Source organism: Leucoraja erinacea, chromosome 7 (assembly GCF_028641065.1).
Source record: "Leucoraja erinacea ecotype New England chromosome 7, Leri_hhj_1, whole genome shotgun sequence".
NCBI classification, from domain to species: Eukaryota; Metazoa; Chordata; class Chondrichthyes; order Rajiformes; family Rajidae; genus Leucoraja; species Leucoraja erinaceus.
In genome coordinates, this window is record NC_073383.1 from 42,120,437 (window position 1) to 42,138,946 (window position 18,510).

The 18,510-nt window shown below is 42.6% G+C and overlaps 1 protein-coding gene across 1 annotated transcript in view; it reads left to right on the forward strand.

The window, feature by feature from the left end:
* Positions 1–18,510, forward strand: part of usp40 (ubiquitin specific peptidase 40) — a 173,041-nt gene that overhangs the window by 17,519 nt on the left and 137,012 nt on the right. Inside the window, exons 4-7 of the mRNA XM_055638361.1 lie at positions 6,416–6,529; positions 8,294–8,458; positions 10,455–10,601; positions 17,055–17,198. Coding sequence (XP_055494336.1) covers positions 6,416–6,529; positions 8,294–8,458; positions 10,455–10,601; positions 17,055–17,198 — 570 coding nt within the window. The remainder of the gene's footprint in view (positions 1–6,415; positions 6,530–8,293; positions 8,459–10,454; positions 10,602–17,054; positions 17,199–18,510) is intronic.

An 18,510-nucleotide genomic window follows, 5' to 3' on the forward strand; every position in this document is an offset into this window, starting at 1 on the left:
TCATATGGAATCCTGGGATTTATAAGTAGGGGCATTGAGTTGAAAAGTAAAAATATTACGACAAACCTTTATTTAGTTTAAGAGATACAGTGCGGAAACAGGCCATTCAGCCCATCTATTCCGCACCGACCAGCAATCCCTGCACATTAACACTGTCCTACACCATCTAGGGACAATGTAAATTTATGGCAAGCCAATTAACCTACAAAACCTGCACGTCTTTGGAGTGTGAGAGGAAATCAGAGAACCCGGAGAAAATCCATGCAGGCCACGGGGAGAAGGTACAAACTATGTACAGACAAGCACCCGTAGTCAGGATCAAACCCTGGTCTCTGGCACTGTATCGCAGCAACTCTATGGCTGCGCTTCCGTGCCACCCATGGTTCAGTGTTAAAACACTGGTTCAGGAACAGCTAGAGCATTGTATCCTGTTCCAGGCATCATAGTTTAGGAAAGATGTCAAAGCTTCAGTAAGGGTGACAAGATACTTCGGAGGATGAGGGACTTAATTTATATGAAGAATCTGGAGAAGCTGGATTATTCTGGGTGGAAAAGAGGTGGGTTATGTGGGGATGTGGTAAAAATATCCATATAATTAAAAGTCTAAACTTGACTACTTCTTGTTTGCACTGTATATTGATTTTAGAAAAAACGCCACCACTTACGGATGTAATTTTTGGCCATCTTACTCAGTCTCCCTCCAGCTGTCAGGGCCAGAGGATTTTTCCCATCGATAAAAAATAAAAGACTTATTAATGTTTAAAAAATGTTGAGATTCTCTCTCCTGTCAATCACGCCATGAAGGCCATGCCTCTTCCGGTGGGAGGGGGGAGGGACTATAAAACCCGGAAGTGTGGACGTGCCTCAGTCCCTGCAAGATGGGGGAGGGAGAGGACAACTCTCAGTCTTAGCTGTGAATAACACCGAACACGTGTCTACTAAACTGAGTGTGGTTTTACTGACCTGTGAGTGTCCTTAATGTGGTTTGAAAATGAAAATGTGGTTTGAAAATGAAATTTGAAAATGTGGTTGGTTTGAAAATGAAAATGTTGTTGGTTTGAAAATGAAATTGTGGTTGGTTTGAAACTGTGGTTGGTTTGAAACTGGTTGGTTTGAAAATGAAATATGGTTTGAAAATGAAATATGGTTTGAAAATGAAATATGGTTTGAAATTGAAGTTTGAAAATGAAAATGTTCAAGTTCACGTTCAAGTGAGTTTATTGTCATGTGTCCCTGTATAGGACAATGAAATTCTTGCTTTGCTTCAGCACACAGAACATAGTAGGCATTTACTACAAAACAGATAAGTGTGTCCATATACCATAATATAAATATATACACACATGAATAAATAAACTGATAAAGTGTAAATAACAGAAAATGGGTTATTTGTCCGAGCCAGGTTTAATAGCCTGATGGCTGTGGGGAAGTAGCTATTCCTGAACCTGGTCGTTGCAGTCTTCAGGCTCCTGTACCTTCTACCTGAAGGTAGCAGGGAGATGAGTGTGTGGCCAGGATGGTGTGGGTCTTTGATGATACTGCCAGCCTTTTTGAGGCAGCGACTGCGATAAATCCCCTCGATGGAAGGAAGGTCAGAGCCGATGATGGACTGGGCAGTGTTTACTACTTTTTGTACTCTTTTCCTCTCCAAGGCGCTCAAATTGCCAAACCAAGCCACGATGCAACCGGTCAGCATGCTCTCTACTGTGCACCTGTAGAAGTTAGAGAGAGTCTTCCTTGACAAACCGACTCTCCGTAATCTTCTCAGGAAGTAGAGGCGCTGATCAGCTTTCTTGATAATTGCATTAGTGTTCTCGGACCAGGAAAGATCTTCAGAGATATGCACGCCCAGGAATTTGAAACTCTTGACTCTTTCACCCATTGACCCGTTGATATAAATAGGGCTGTGGGTCCCCCTCCTACTCCTTCCAAAGTCCACAATCAGTTCCTTGGTTTTGCTGGTGTTGAGGGCCAGGTTATTGCGCTGGCACAATATGGACAGTTGCTCGATCTCTCTTCTATACTCTGACTCATCCCCATCAGTGATACGCCCCACAACAGTGGTGTCGTCAGCGAACTTGATGATGGAGTTCGCACTGTGACTGGCTACGCAGTCATGAGTATAGAGTGAGTACAGCAGGGGGCTGAGCACGCAGCCTTGAGGTGCTCCCATGCTGATTGTTATCGAGGCTGACACATTTCCACCAATACGAACAGACTGTGGTCTGTGAATGAGGAAGTCGAGGATCCAATTGCCGAGGGATGCGCAGAGACCCAGTTCTGCGAGTGTGGTTTAAAAATGAAGTTTGAAAATGAAAATGTGGTTGGTTTGAAAATGTAGTTTGAAAATCTATATAATTAAAAGTCTAATCTTGACCACTTCCTGTTTGCTCTGTATATTGATTAAAAAAAACGCTACCACGTACGGTTGTGTTTTTTGGCGATCTTACTCGGAGCCCCCTTCGCTGATCAGGTGCCGAGGATTTTTCCCATCGATGAAAAATAAATAGTTATTAGTGTTTTTAAAATGTTGAGATTCTCTCTCCTGTCAATCACGCCATGAAGGGCACGCCACTTCCGATGGGAGGTGGGAGGGACTATAAAACCCAGAAGTGTGGGCGTGGCACAGTCTGCAAGATGGGGGAGAGAGAGGTCACGACTCTCTTTGGTGGCCTTGCTCCCTGCTTGAAATGGTATGAAACTGCACTTGAATTTAGTGGCCTTGCACCCTGCTTGAAATGGAATTTCAAGGAATAGCCGTGAGTCAACTGCCAGCCCACCAGTCTAGAGTGAGTGAGCTGACAGCACACCAGGCTTGAGAGACTGAGCTGCCAGCCGAAGAATCCATTCGGCCCACAATGTCCATACTAGCCCTCTGGAAACCAGTCCCTTCAGCCCACAACACCCATACTAGCGCTCCAGAAAGTCCACACCCCCCCCCCCGCCCCCACTGGCCACCAATATTGTAATTGGCGGAGAGGTGGATATTGTGTTGGGGGACCAGCCCTCCCATATGAACATGGCACCCAACGGGTCCCACTTAGTCTAGTATAAAATTATGAAAGTTATAAATGGCAAACGTAGAAAGATTATAGTGGGTAAAAATCTAATGGGTATCAAGAAAATGCGATTAGCAAAACAAAAAACCAAGAATGACATGAGGAGAAACTATTACGTTGCTAGTATTTTGGGTCTGGAGTGCCCTGCAGTAGTAGTGGCAACGGATTATTTTGTAACGTTCGAAAGAACAACTGGATATATATATTTCAAAGGAGAAGCACTTGCAGCCGTTTGGGAAAAGGTTGGGAGGGTGGGACCACCTGATGTGCTTCTACATAGAACTGATCAGGGCTCTCGCTTAACTTTTTTTTCTCTGTTTCCAGCCAGGCATCCTAGGCAGCTTTTTAGGTTGCCAAATGACTGTTTGGGTGGTCATTTAAGACGGCTTGCATGACACATGCGTTAATGTGCTCGGACAAAGTGCGTAGTTACCAGTCGGAATTATGCTCAATGAAGCTTTCACATATTATTTCTGCTTCAAATAAAGTCGCAAACTAAACATATTCACCAATCAAGACATGATGTATACCACAATGACATGCAGCAAAACTATAATACAGTATATACAGTATCTCAACGCTTTTTACACGTTGCAATGAATGCAATTTCTATTATTTCTTTCCACTTCCTAACAAAAATGTGGTTGGATTATTCAGCATAGGTCTCACCGAGGTTGATCATAACGTAGGCTTGGCGATCGCTTTGCACAACACCTCCACTCAGTTCGTAATAACCAACCTGACCTCCCAGTGGCTCCGCACTTCATCTCCTCCTCCCATTCCGAATCCGACCTTTCTGTCCTGGGCCTCCTCCATGCAAATTGGAGGAACAGCACCTCGTATTTTCTTGGGTAGTTTACACCCCAGTGGTGTGAACATTGGCTTCTCCAATTTCAGGTAGTCCTTGCTTTCTCCCTCCTTCCTCTCCCACAGCCTACTGTCTCCGCCTCTTCCTTTTTCCAGCCCCCCCCCCCCCCCGACATCAGTCTGAAGAAGGGTCTCGACCCGAAACGTCGCCTATTCCTTTGCTCCATAGATGCTGACTCACCCGCTGATTTTCTCCAGCTTTTTTGTCTACCAATGGGATCCCACCACTGGCCACATCTTCCCATCTCCTCCCTTGTCGGCTTTCCGCAGAGACCGCTCCCTCCGTAACTCCCTGGTCAATTCGTTCCTTCCCACCCAAACCACCCCCTCTCCTGGCACTTTCCCTTGCAACCGCAGCAAATGCTACACTTGTCGCATTACCTCCCCCCTTGACTCCATTCAAGGACCCAAGCAGTCTTTCCAGGTATAGCAGAGGTTCACCTGCACCTCCTCCAAACTCATCTATTGCATTCGCTGCTCTAGGTGTCAGCTGCTCTACATCGGTGAGACCAAGCATAGGCTTGGCGATCGCTTCTCTTAACACCTCCGCTTGGTTCGCAATAACCAACATGATCTCCCGGTGGCTCAGCACTTCAACTCCCCCTCCTTTCCGAATCTGACCGTTCCGTCCTGGGCCCCCTTCATGGCCAGAGTGAGGCCCACCGTAAATTGGAGGAGCAGCAGCTCATTTTTCGCTTGGGCAGTTTACACCCCAGCGGTAGGAACATTGACTTCTCCAATTTCAGGTTGTCCCCGCTTTCTATTTCCCAGGTCTCCCTCAGCCCACTGTCTTCGCCTCTTCCTTTCTTCTTCCCACCTCCCCCACCCACTCCCCCCTCCCCAACCACCCTCACATCAGTCTGAAGAAGGGTCTTGACCCGAAACATCGCCTATTTCCTTCGTTCCATAGATGCTGCCTCACCCACTGAGTTTCTCCAGCATTTTTGTCTACCCATTCACACAAATTCTGTTATCCCACTTTCCTCACCCACTCCTTCCACATTAGGGGCAATTTTACAGGGGCAAGTTAACCTACAAAGCCAATGCGTCTTTGGGATGTTGGAGGAAACCCACGTGCTTGCAGGGAGAATGTGCAAATTCAACACAGTCAGTGCCCGAGGACAGGATCGAACACAGATCTCTGGCATGTGAGGCAGCAAGTCTACCAGCTGTGCGTGCCTCTATATTTTGTTTTCCAACACACAAAAAATTATAAGTTCATAACTTTGGTTACTAAAAAGAAAAGAAACTCCATTTTCAGTCTTAAATCTATAAGTAACGCTATGTCCTCCTTTACAGCTACTATATGTTTTAATTCAGTTCAAGACTATGGGGCAGTACATTGGCCATAAAGTTGCTGCCTAAAAGTGCCAGAGACCCGGAATTGATCCTGAATATGGGTGCTGTCTGTATGTAGTTTGCTCCTGTTCCCTTTGATCGTGTGGGTTTTCTCCGGGTGCTCTTTTTTCCTTCCACACTCCAAAGGTGTGCAGGAACCTTTTTCAGACGCAACCCAAAATGTAATATTTCCTTTTGTCCAGAGATTCTGCCTGACCTGGTGAGTTACTCCAGCTTTTTGTGTCTATCTTCAGTTTAAACCAGCATCTGCAGTTTCTTCCTACACACATGATACTATACGATAGAACTTTATTAATCCCAGGAGGGAAATTGTGTGTGTATGTGTGTGTGTGTTGGTATTTATCTCTCGCGCACACTCACACTCACACTCACACTCTCACACTTACTTATACTAGACCAAGTGCAGACCCGTTGGGTCTGCTCCCCCAATGCAGCCGTTCCCTACCCGTAGCCCCCATGGGAGACCTGGTCCTCCAACTGAAGATTCGTGCACTCAGCAGTGCGGCTGTTTTTAAATGGCGTCTTTGAGGAGAGAGGCGGGCGCCAGCAGCCGTTATGGTTGCTGGCCAGCAAGAGGCGACAAAATAAGTGTGGGGGGGAGAAGGATTTTATTAAAAATGTGTACATAAACACGACAAAATTTAATCAGGAGTGGATACTTGGAATGAAAAGTGAAATCTCTACCGAAATTGAAAAAATCTGGGCGTTTGTGAGTCTGGTGTTGGCGTAGCAACGAATCAAAGGCTGGCACCCACAGGTTGGCAACCACAAGTCAGGCAGAAACACAGTCAGCCAGCAGCCACAGAGTTTTAATATTATATAGATATTCGTATATAAATATACACCGTTTTGTTTTCTCATTTATAACATTGTTTACAGAGTACTATGTTTACATATTCTGTTGTGCTGCTGCAAGTAATTTCATTGTTCTGGGACGTGAGAGAATAAAACTCCTGACTTGCGTCGCTAATGTGTGGGATAGAACTAGTGTACGGGTGATCGGTGGTCGGCGTGTACTTGGCTTCTCTTCATTTCCTTGATTTACATCGGGCCCATGTTAAAAAATGTTAGATTTTCAAGATTTGACAAAAATATAATGTTTAAAGACACCAATTGATTCACTTTCTCAGGTGCGGGTCATCCCATTGGAGCTACAAAGACTCTTTGCCCAATTATTGCTTGCAGACCAGTTGGCAGCATCCACATCTGATCTAACTGATAGTTTTGGGTGGACAAGTAATGAGGTAAGTTGTTTGCAACTGATTTTCTCTTTCTTTTACAGAGTTTGGATAAGTAAAGTTAGTTGTAGCTGCTTGAATGGAGAAAAACATGCATGATTTATATTGCATTGCTTCCCTTTTCTTCCCAAAAAAATGATGAGGTTTGGGTCAATTGTAAATTTGAAAACAGAAGACAGAATTTTAAAGTAAGGCTATTTTGATTGCAGAACCAAAGCAGATTAATTAACAGTATAATGTTAAATGGGTTCTTTCTGCATAGTATATATCTCAGAGCAATTTTGAGAGTGGAAATTGATGATTGCCTTTTGTCTGGAATGGATGGATGTAGTTAAAGAGATTAGATTAAAGAAAGACTTAATGTGCTAGTGTAACTCAGAGGGTCAGGCTGCGTTTCTGGAGAACCTGGATGGGTGACGTTGCGGGTTGAGAACCTTCTTCAGACTAATTGAGTAAGTGGGAGAAATCTGGAAGAGGTGGGGACAGGATAAAGCATAGCAAATGATACGTGAGGTTTTTTTTTAATGGCAGATGGTTGGACAAAGGCTAGAGATGAAAAAACAAAAACCGAGATAAAGAGATAAGGATAGAAGATAGACACAATGCTGGAGTAACTCAGCGGGTCAGGCAGCATCTATGGAGAAAAAGAATAGGTGACGTTTTGAGTAGAGTCTCTTCTTAGAAGCGTGAAATGTGAGGCCAGAGGAAGGAATAAAGGTGGAAGGGGATGGGTGGAAGTGGGAGGGGAAAAGGAAAGGGAGGAATAGCTGTAGGTTGTAGGGAGTGGTTGTTGGTTTGTTGTCTAAAATTAGAGACATAATGGTCATAATGTTAGGTTGTAAGGTACCCAAGCGGAATATAAGGTGCTGTTCTTCCAGTTTGCATGTGGCCTCTCTTTGGCACTGGAGGAAATCCAGGACAGAAAGGTCAGTATGGGAATGAGAAGGGGAGTTAGAATGGTTAGAAACTGGAAGATCCAGCAGGCCTTGGCGGACCGAATGCAAGTGTTCGGCGGAACGATCACTCAATTTACGCTCGGTCGAAGATTGGATAAACTGAGTTCTCCCAATGCAGGAGGTTGAGGATGACCTTGGAATGGAAGTTTATAAAATTGAGGGGCATGGATAGGATAGAATCTTTTTAACAGGACAAGGGAGTCCAGAACTAGAGGGCACAGGTTTAAGCTGAGAGGGAAACATTTTAAAGGAGTTTTGAGCGGTAACCTTTTCATACTGATGGTGATGAATATTTTGAATACATTTCCCAAGAAAGTGATGGTGGCAAACACAATTACAACTTTTAAAAAGCATTTTGACGTACTTGAATTGGAAGGAGGAAGAGGATTCACTGATAATGCAGGCAAATGGGATGTGTGGATGGGCATCTAGGTTGGCATAGACAAAGTGGTCAAAAGGTTCATTTTTCGTTGATTCTATCAGTATGAAGTTAGGAGATGACTAAGCATGACCGAAGATGCAGACTTTCCGGTTGCTTCGTTAGTCGGGTGAATTTCACGGAGAGTTCAAGAAAGCGGGGCTGATCTGGTAGAATGAAATGATGGGAGGATGCGTAGATGATTGGAAACAAAGGATACAGTTTGTAATAAAATAGTGTGGCCACAGAGTGATACTGTACATAAACTTAAACCTCATGAATGGGTACTGAAGTATGTAACATTGATGTGCTGCCATCCTTGAAAGCCCTTCAATGATCTGTTTCTGGAGGAGGATTGATTTGAATGTGCAATTAAATGTTTAAATTATTTTACAGGAAACCAGTCAGCATGATGTGCAAGAATTAAATCGAATTCTGTTCAGTGCACTGGAAAGCTCTTTAGTTGGAACCTCTGGCCATAACCTCATTAATAGACTGTACCGTGGAATAGTTGTTAACAAGATATTATGTGAGGAATGTGACAACATTAGTGAAAGACAGGTGAGAAATGGTTATTTATCACAAATGGTAGCATCACACTTGGAGTTGATTTCTATGAAGCAATACCAATCAGCAGTTCAGATAACTAATATATATTAAAATGGAAACCCTGTCAGGAAACCAGATACCTTCTATGATAAAAATAAAACAGGGAAACGAGTTGAGCCCCATATGAATAAAACTAAAATTGGAACGGTTTAGTGGTGTTTTGATTACTAAGAAATGGAAGATGCAGGAAGAAAGACTGCATTACTGTAGCATCATGGAATGAAAGAATAGAGAAGGAAACTAAATGATCTGTTTATTTCAGCATGATAGATTTGATTTGTTGCTTACCCTGCAATGCTCTTTCCTTATAGGCTTAGTATTTTTCAACTAGAAAAAATGTATCCTGATTATTCCATTGCCAATGTCAATGGTTTTAATTACTTCTGCTACTGTGTTCATCTGAGAAATATGAGGTCTCTCTAACTGAAAGCATGTCTAACTGAGCCTGTCGAACTAAGCCTGAGAAATATGAGACCTATCTAACTCGAGCTTGCCTAACCTCATCACGCTATAACTTTATTCAGTCTCTTGCATGCTCTTTCACGCATTGATGCCCGGAATTTAACGCAATGGGTGAGGTTTATCCGCCAACTGTCCTCAGTGACTGGCTGTGGTTGGCCCTTCTCCTTCTGTTACAGAAGGCTTGTCTTGCTGTCCTAAATGATGGCAGGGCACCAGCAGTACACTGAAGGCATCCACCCCTGAAACACTTGAGAAGTTTTGACATCCACTGTCTTTGCAGGTTTCAAAGGTATAAGAGTTTTTTTTAATCTCTGAAATTATTTTACATGCAAAGACATATAAAAATAATTTAAAACAAATCATTTAAAAAAAAATTAGAGGTTATTAAACATTTTTAAAAAAGCTACTCCACTCCTCAGAAAATACTAAACTAAATTGAAGCTACTTTTTTAAAAAAAATTATCTTTGCCTTTTTTTTAAAAACTAGAGTCCAACAAACCCCAGTGAAATCAGTGAGGTTACAAATCCTACACTGAGACTAACTTTTCTCTTCCACTATAAATGCTGGAGAATATGAGAAAGATTGAGATTTGCTGCTGGGATGACCATTGTAGAATTAATTTTTGTTCAGTCCACTTCATGTAATGTGCAGTTAATTTCATTAACCAGCAAAATCTAATGGCCATGTTTTACAAACCGTTCGTCACTGCTTTACTCTGTTCTCAAAGTGCAACTTTTAATACGAGATTAAGTTCACTTTCATTCTGCACCCTTTAAAATCAAGTTAAGTTCTCCACCTTAAAGTTATTCTTGGCCATGTTATTTTGCTGATAGTGCAACTTTTAAACTTATTAAATCTCCATTAAATGTTATTAAACCTCCATTTAATGTTTAAGCAAATCTGAAAACAGTCATTTATGAGTAACAAGGGGATTAATTTTGTTGTTGACCTGTTTCTGTGAGCACATGTTAATGTGACTGAAAGTCAGCCCTACACTGATTCTTGAGTTGTAAATGTCAGTGTTGTACTGGAAAACAAAATTGCAGGAACTGCCAAACCAGATTTTTTTTCTGCCTAAGTCGTAATATGTTTCAGTCTTAAAGAAAGAGCCATTTAATATTTCCTACTATTAGAAGCACAGAAGTTAGCTAGCTTCTATCATTACAAAAATATCTTGCAATCTTCAGAGATAATGTTTCCAAGAAGGACCGTTTATTAACCTGGCAGGATGTTAGCGCCCTGTTCTAGACAGAGCATTTATAGTCTTACTCTAGCAAGCCCAATCTTGCTCCTACTCTTATTTAAGAGTAGGAGCAAGAGTGGGCTTGCTAGAGTAAGAGTTCATGCTTTTGCACCCACAAGGCATGCTGCATTTTTTTCCCAATGTTCTTCTTTACCTGTTTTTTTTAGTTCTCTGTGTTTTCTGTTTTTAAATGTTTTTCTTACCTAATGGAATTATTTTTTTCTAATGGAAATTATTGGTAGGAGGACTTTTTGGACCTGACTGCGGCTGTGAAGGATGTCAGTGGACTAGAAGAAGCCCTGTATGACCTCTATGTTGAAGAAGAACATTTTGATAATGATAATCTCTATCAGTGTGGAAGGTGTGAGAAATTGGTTAAAGCAATTAAGGTAAGCTTGCATGGAATCAAGGTGCCATAGAATTAGCCCATTTGAGTCTCTATACCTTGTCAATGAATCCTTTTAATGACATTCTCCTGCTCTTTCTCCCAGCACTGGGCATATCCTGTGCCAGAGTATGGAAAGTTTTATTTTGAGGAAAGACTGCACACTGCTCCCAAAAGATGGTATAAATACATAAGGGCGAAAAGGGTAACTAGACAGAGAGTGGGACCTCTCAAGAATCAAAGCAGTCACCTCTGTGTGGAGCCACAGGAGATGGGCAAGGTCCTCAATGAGTATTTCTCCTCTGTATTTTACCGAGCAGAAAGACAGTAGGACGGAGGAACTTGGGGCAGTCAATGGAAGTGTCTTGAGAGCAGTCAGTGTTGCCTTCGAAGAAGTACTGAAGGTACTATCGTGTATGAAGGTAGACAAATCTCTAGGGCCTGATCAGATATATCCGAGGACATTGCGGGAAACTGGAGAGGAAATTGCGGGAGCCTTGGTTGAAATTTACAAGTCGTCCTTAAATACTGGAGAGGTGCCGGAAGACTGGAGGGTGACAAATGCGCCTATTTTCAAGAAGGGCTGAAGGGAAAATGCTGGGAACTATAGGTCGGTGAGCTTAACATCTGTAGTTGAAAAGTTACTGGAGAGTATTCTGAGGGATAGGTTATACAGGCATTTGGATGGGCAAGGGCTGATTAGGGATAGTCAGTATGGTTTTGTACGTGGGAGGTCGTGTCTCACAAACCTGATGATTTTTTTTGAAGACGTGACCAAAAAGGTCGATACGGGCAGAGCTGTAGATGTTGTTTACATGGATTTTAGTAAGGCATTTGACAAGGTTCAGCATGGTAGGCTGCTTTGGAAGGTTAGATGGCATGTGATCCAACGGGAGATAGTTGAATGGATAGCAAATTGGCTCCATGTAAGGAAGCAGAGGGTAATGGTGGAAGGTTGCTTCTCGGACTGGAGGCCTGTGACTAGTGGTGTGCTTCAGGGTTTGGTGCTGGGCCTGTTACTGTTTGTCATCAACATCAATGATTTGGATGAGAACATACAGGGCAAAATTAGCAAGTGTGCTGATGATACAAAAATGAGTGATTTTACCGATAGTGAAGAATGGTTGAGAAAGATTGCAGCATGATTTGGATCGATTGGCCAGGTGGACAGAGGAATGGTTGATGGAATTTAATACAAAGAAGTGTGAGGTGTTGCATTTTGGGACGTCGAACAAGGGCAGGACCTACACAGTATATGGTGGGCCTCTGGATAATGTTGTATAGCAGAGATCTAGGAGTACAGGTTCATGGTTCCTTGAAGGTCAAGTTGCAGGTAAATAAGGTTTACTTTGCCCTTCATCAGAGTATTGAGTATAGAAGTTGGGAGGTCATGTTGCAGTTGTATAAGACATTAGTGGGACCGCATTTAGAATATTGTGTTCAGTTCTGGCCACCATGTTATAGGGAAGATATTGTCAAGCTTGAAAGGGTTCAGAAAAGATTTACGAGGATGTTGCCAGGACTAGGGGTGTGAGCTATAGGGAGAGGTTGACTAGGCTGGGCTTCTATTCCATGGATTGCGGGAGGATGAGGGGGGGATCTTATGGAGATGTACCAAATCATGAGAGGAATAGATCGGGTAGATGCAGAGTAGGGGAATCGAGGATCATAGGTCAAGGTGAAGGGGAAAAGATCTAATAGGAATCCGAGGAGCCACTTTTTCACACAAAGGGTGGTGGGTGTATGGAACAAGCTGCCAGAAGAGGTAGTTGAGGCTGGGACTATCCCATTGTTTAAGAAACAGTTAAACAGGTACATGGAAAGGACTGGTTTGGAGGGATGTGGACCAAGTGCAGGCAAATGGGACTCGTGGAGCTGGGACATTGTTGGCCGGTTGGCAAGTTGGGCCGTAGGGCCTGTTTCCACACTGTATCATTCTATGACTATGACATAAATAGAAATAATACACTCATGTAAATAGATGTTATACTTGTGAAAAAGAATTCTTGAACACTCATCAATTCCAAATCCATTTCCTAAGTATCTCAAGATGATGATTTTGCCTTTTTTAAATCTCCTAATTATCAAGGAATAACTGATTCTATAGTAGAAAATTAATTTATTTTATTTGTGAATTTCAGGCTTTAAAATATTGTTTGCAAATGGATTCTCAGCTAGTAAAGATGAGTAAAGAATAAATCATTGAGATTGAAAATTAACTGGTGGATGAGCATTACTCGTCAGGAAATTAGGAATTACCATATGAAATTTAGGATTGAAAGTACTGTCATGGTGCAAAATATTATTTTGTGGTTCATTGAATTAAAGTTAGTTATTTGTCATAGTTGCACTTGAATATCAAGGGAAAACACCCATTTCATCCAGTTTTTTTTGCTTAACTTGACAAGAATGGAAAGGAAGCTCTGCATCTCGTAAATAGCTATCATAAATTGTCGTTAAGGATAACATTGCATTACTGGAGTGAAACTGCATATTAATCCATTTGATTACTGATACTTTTATTTCAACTTGCACACTTGTTATCTATTAAAATGCTTTTATTTCATTTAGAGAATAGGGTAACCCATGGTTTGTTAATCATCAAGAATTCCTTGGATCTGACAATAACACCTAGAAAGGGACTGTACGATAGATATCAGTTCATCCTTGTGGATGTTCAAGGGAACATCAAGCCTTATCTATTTGTTGCTGACTGCAAAACATATGTCTTTCATTTGATTAAAATTAGTCTTAGTTGGAATCGGTGCACACAAAAACGGATTGAGGAGTAGGCTATAAACTGGAATTTCTGTGATTGCAAACTTGTGACCAGTAATATACCATAGGGATCCTTCTGCAATTGTACAGAGCCCCAGTGAGATCACACCTGGAGTATTGTGTGCAGTTTTGGTCCCCTAATTTGAAGAAGGACATTCTTGCTATTGAGGGAGTGCAGCGTAGGTTTACAAGGTTAATTGGATGGCGGGACTGTCATATGCTGAGAGAATGGAGCAGCTGGGCTTGTACACTCTGGAGTTTAGAAGGATGAGAGGGTATCTCATTGAAACATATAAGGTTGTTAAGGGCTTGGACGCGCTAGAAGCAGGAAACATGTTCCCGATGTTGGGCGAGTCCAGAACCAGGGGCCACAGTTTAAGAATAAGGAGTAAGCCATATAGAACGGAGACGAGGAAACACTTTTTCTCACAGAGATGTGGTGAGTCTGTGGAATTCTCTGCCTCAGAGGGCAGTGGAGGCAGGTTCTCTGGATGCTTTCAAGACAGAGCTAGATAGGGCTCTTAAAAATAGCGGTCAGGGGATATGGGGAGAAGGCAGGAACGGGGTACTGATTGGGGATGATCAGCCATGATCACATTGAATGGCGGTGCTGGCTCGAAGGGCCAAATGGCCTACTCCTGCACCTATTGTCTATTGTCTATCTGAGCTGGGACCCTTAGTGTTTGTCATACACATTCATGATTTGGATAGGAATGCAGGAAATATGATTACATTTTCAGATGGCACAAGAATTGGTAATGGTGTTGATAGTGAGGAGAATAGTCTTGGGTTACAGCATGATGTTGTTCAGTACATGGGATGAGCAGATGGAATTTAAGTGTGGAAATGTGAGATGATAAATTTTGTGAGGTTTGATAATATGGATTGATAGCATGGATGGGACAGGTTTGGAGGGATATGGGCTGGCAGGTGGGACTAGTGTAGTTGGGACATGTTGGCCGGTGTGGGCAAGTTGGGCCGAAGGGCCTGTTTCCACGCTGTATCACTCTATGAGTCTATGATAAGGGCATGAGATAGAAAAAGAAGAGGGGTCTAAAGAGTATAGAACAGAGGGATCTTAGTAAATAAGATCAAGAATCCCTGAAGGTGACCGTGCAGGTAGGTAATAGAGGTTTGTTTAGAGATGTAGTGTGGAAACAGGCCCTTCAGCCTACTGAGTCCAGGCCGGCCATCGATCATTGTTCACACTAGTTCAATGTTATCCCACATTTGCATCCTATGCACTAGGGGCAAATTACAGAAGCCAATTAACTTACAAACCTGCATGTCTTTGGGATGTGGGAGGAAACCAGAGAAAACCCACGCAATCACAGGGAGAATGTGCAAATTCCATACAGACAGCACCCAACGTCAGGATGGAACCTTGGTCACTGGCACTACTGCTGTGTCACTGTGCTGCCCTGATGAAGAAAAGGCACACAATACTTCCTTTCGTTGCCCAGAGTATAAAATATTAGAGCTGGGCGATTATAGTGCAACATCATAACACATTGGTCAGATCACAGCTGAACTACTGTTCAGGCAAAGTCCAATGAACCCCCGCATATTAATACTATCCTACACACACCAAGGACATTTCTTACATTTACCAAGCCAATTTACCTACTTACCTGTACGTCTTTAGAGTGTGGGAGGAAACCGAAGATCTTGGAGAAAACCCACGCAGTCACAGGGAGAACGTACAAACTCCATACAGACAGCACCCGTAGTCAGGATCGAACCCGGGTCTCTGACGCTGCAAGCGCTGCATATAAGGCAACAACTGTACCGCTGCGCCAATGTGCCGCCCACCTGTGGTTGCATTGAAGAGGTGCTGAAGAGATTTTCCAGGATGCCGTCTGGGATGGAGAGTTTCAATGATGAAAACTGGATATGTTGGGTTTGTTTCCCTGGAGTGAGGAGGCTAAATAGGGATCTGACAAAGTTATGAAAGGATTAATGAGATTATCCTACGTAGATAGTAGGAAACATTTCTAAAGCTATATAGTATGTGTGAGATGCGGAGACATTTATTTAAAAGTAAATAGGCAAGCACTTCGAAGGCTAAGTGATAAGTGGGATTATTATAAATAGGTGCTTGATGGTTTATATGACGCAGTGAGCTGTAGGGGCTGTATCTGGTTAGTATGACGCTAATATTAGTCACCGAAAAGGAGAAATCGTCACACAGTACAGATACAGCCCCTTATCTGTATTGTGTGAATCTGTTTCTTCTATTCAGTGATTAATCATAACATTCAATAAAGAACTTTATTCAAAAAACAGATTTTTAGTATACTTAAAAGTCTCACTGTTTGGCATAAATTGGAGATTGCAACTAATCAATCAGACCAGATATATACCATACATAGAAACACATTAGTTCAAACTGAAGTATAATAGATATAAAGCAAAAGAAAAGATACAAAGTACATAATATAATTCTCAGCATTGTAGTGCATCAGGTTGTTAGGCAAAGTCCAATGTCCTCTATGGGGATAAAGGTGAGTCAAGCAGTACAGCTGATCTTTCTATCATTCAAACGCTTTATAGCAGAGAGGAGGAAGTTGCTCTGGAGTCTGGTAATATGGATGCTTATGTTGGCTGCTTTTCCGAGGCAGTGCGAGTCTTGATGGTGTCAATGGTGGGAAGTGGTCTGTGTTTTGGATTCGATGTGTCGAAAACTCTGCAGAGCTAATCCCAAACCAACCTGTGATTAAATCCGACAGTATGCTTTCCACAGATCGACAGACACAAAATGCTGGAGTAATTCAGCGTTCAGGCACTATCTCTGGAGAAAATGAATAGGTGACATTTCGGGTCAGAGGTCTTCTGGGTTCAATATCGTTAAAATAAGCAAATACATGTGAGGCAGAGGAATTCTATGACTTTAATTTGAATTCTCTTCAAGTAACCCAGAATCTATGCAATGAGCAGCTAGAAACATCACCTAATCTTTTTCTCTAGAGATGCTGCCTGACCCGCTGAGTTCCTCCAGCATTTTGGGTCTATCTTTGGTATAAACCAGCATCTGCAGTTCCATCCTATACAGTATTCCTCTGTGGTGCATCTGTAGAAATCTGTAAAGGTCACTGGAGACATGACGAATTTCCTCTGTTTCCTCATTAAGTAGAGGTGTTGGTGTGCGTGTCTCCACAACAGGTCGTTGGTAATATCAATGCCAAGGCACTTGACTATTTCTATTTGGGCACCATTAATGCTGACTGGACATCTGCTCCATCCTGTTTCTTGTTGACATTGAGAGAGAGCTAATTGTCCTGCCAAAATGCCACTGTTCTCCATCTCCTTTCTGTACTAACCTTTGTATTTATACTTGGAGAAGCATTGCTGATATTTCAACCTTTGCTGCAGAATCATGGGATATAAAGCAGTGGATATAATTTGTATGAAGGAACTGCAGATGCCGGTTTAAACCAAAGATACCCAAAATGCTGGAGTCACTCAGTGGATCAGGCAGTATCTCTGGAGAGGAATGGGTGACGTTTTGGGTCAAGCCTCTTCGGTCTGAAGAAGGGTCTCGACCCAAAACGTCACCCATTCCTTCCCTCCAGGGATGCTGCCTGCCCTGCTGAGTTACTCCAGCATTTTGTGTGCATATTGGATATAATTGATAGTTTTACTCAAGTTTAACTAACCTGGCCCAAACTCTTTTCTTCAGTCAGCAAAAATACGGCACCTTCCCACGTTCCTGACCATTTCATTGCTACGTTTCAACTTTGATTTTGCCAAGTGCGAGCGGTACAAGGAGACGGGAGGGTACTCCTTTCCTGTCAGACTTGATATGCAGCCATTCTGTGAGCACGTAAGTCACAAATTCTTTACTTTCCAATTTCAAGATTTAACTCTTGTGAAATGACTTTTTTCTGCATTGATTATTTTGTTTAGTTTTATCCTATTTTTATAGTTGAATTGGTTTAACAAAAACATACATGTGAGGCAAAGGAATTTTAAGTTTTATCTGAATTCCTTACAGGTAACCTAGAATTTTGCAGTGTGCATCTATGGAAATTCCCCATGGTTTTTGCAAGTTTGATGGTTGTGAGAAAGTTTAAGAAGGAACTGCAGATGCTGGAAAATCGAAGGTAGACAAAATTGCTGGAGAAACTCAGCAGGTGAGGCAGCATCTGGAGCGAAGGAAATAGGCGAAATTTCGGGTCGAGACCCTTCTTCAGACTGAAGAAGGGTCTCGACCCAAAACACCGCCTATTTCCTTCGCTCCATAGATGCTGCCTCACTCGCTGTGAGAAATATAATAATCATTACAGTCGGTGCGTGGGCACGTGTCTGGATGAGGCAAGGAGAGGTATTAGAATGTGTCTTTGGAATGTTGATGCTTGGCTGCAATGCTTATATGAATTGTGATACGATTATCAGTATTTAGACAGTAGACAATAGGTGCAGGAGTACGCCATTTGGCCCTTCGAGCCAGCACCGCCATTCAATGTGATCATGACTGATCATCCCCAATCAGTACCCCATTCCTGCCTTCTCTCCATATCCTCTGACTCCGCTATTTTTAACAGCTTTATCCAGCTCTCTATTGAAAGTATCCAGAGAACTGGCCTCCACTGAGGCAGAGAATTCCCCAGACTCAAAACTTTCTGTGTGGAAAAAGTGATTCCTCATCTCCGTTCTAAATGGCTTACCCCTTATTCTTAAACAGTGGGCCCTGGTTCTGGACTCGCCCAACATCGGGAACATGTTTCCTGTCTCCAGCGTGTTCAAAACCTTAATAAACATATGTTTCAATAAGATCACCTTTCATCCTTCTAAGCTCCAGAGTATACAAGCCCAGCTGCTCCATTCTCTCAGCATATGACCGTCTCGCCATCCCGGGAATTAACCTTGTAAACCTACGCTGCACTCCCTGGCTTGAAGGGCCGAATGGCCTCCTTCTGCACCTATTTTCTATGTTTAATAACAATAATATCCTTCCTAAAATTAGGGGACCACAACTGCACACAATACTCCAGGGGTGGTCTCACTAGGGCCCTATACCCTTTGCTCCTATACCGAACTCCTCTTGTCATGAAGGTCAACGTGCCATTCGCTGTCTTCACTTTCTGCTGTACTTGCATGCTTACTTACATTGACTGATGAACAAGGGCCCCCAG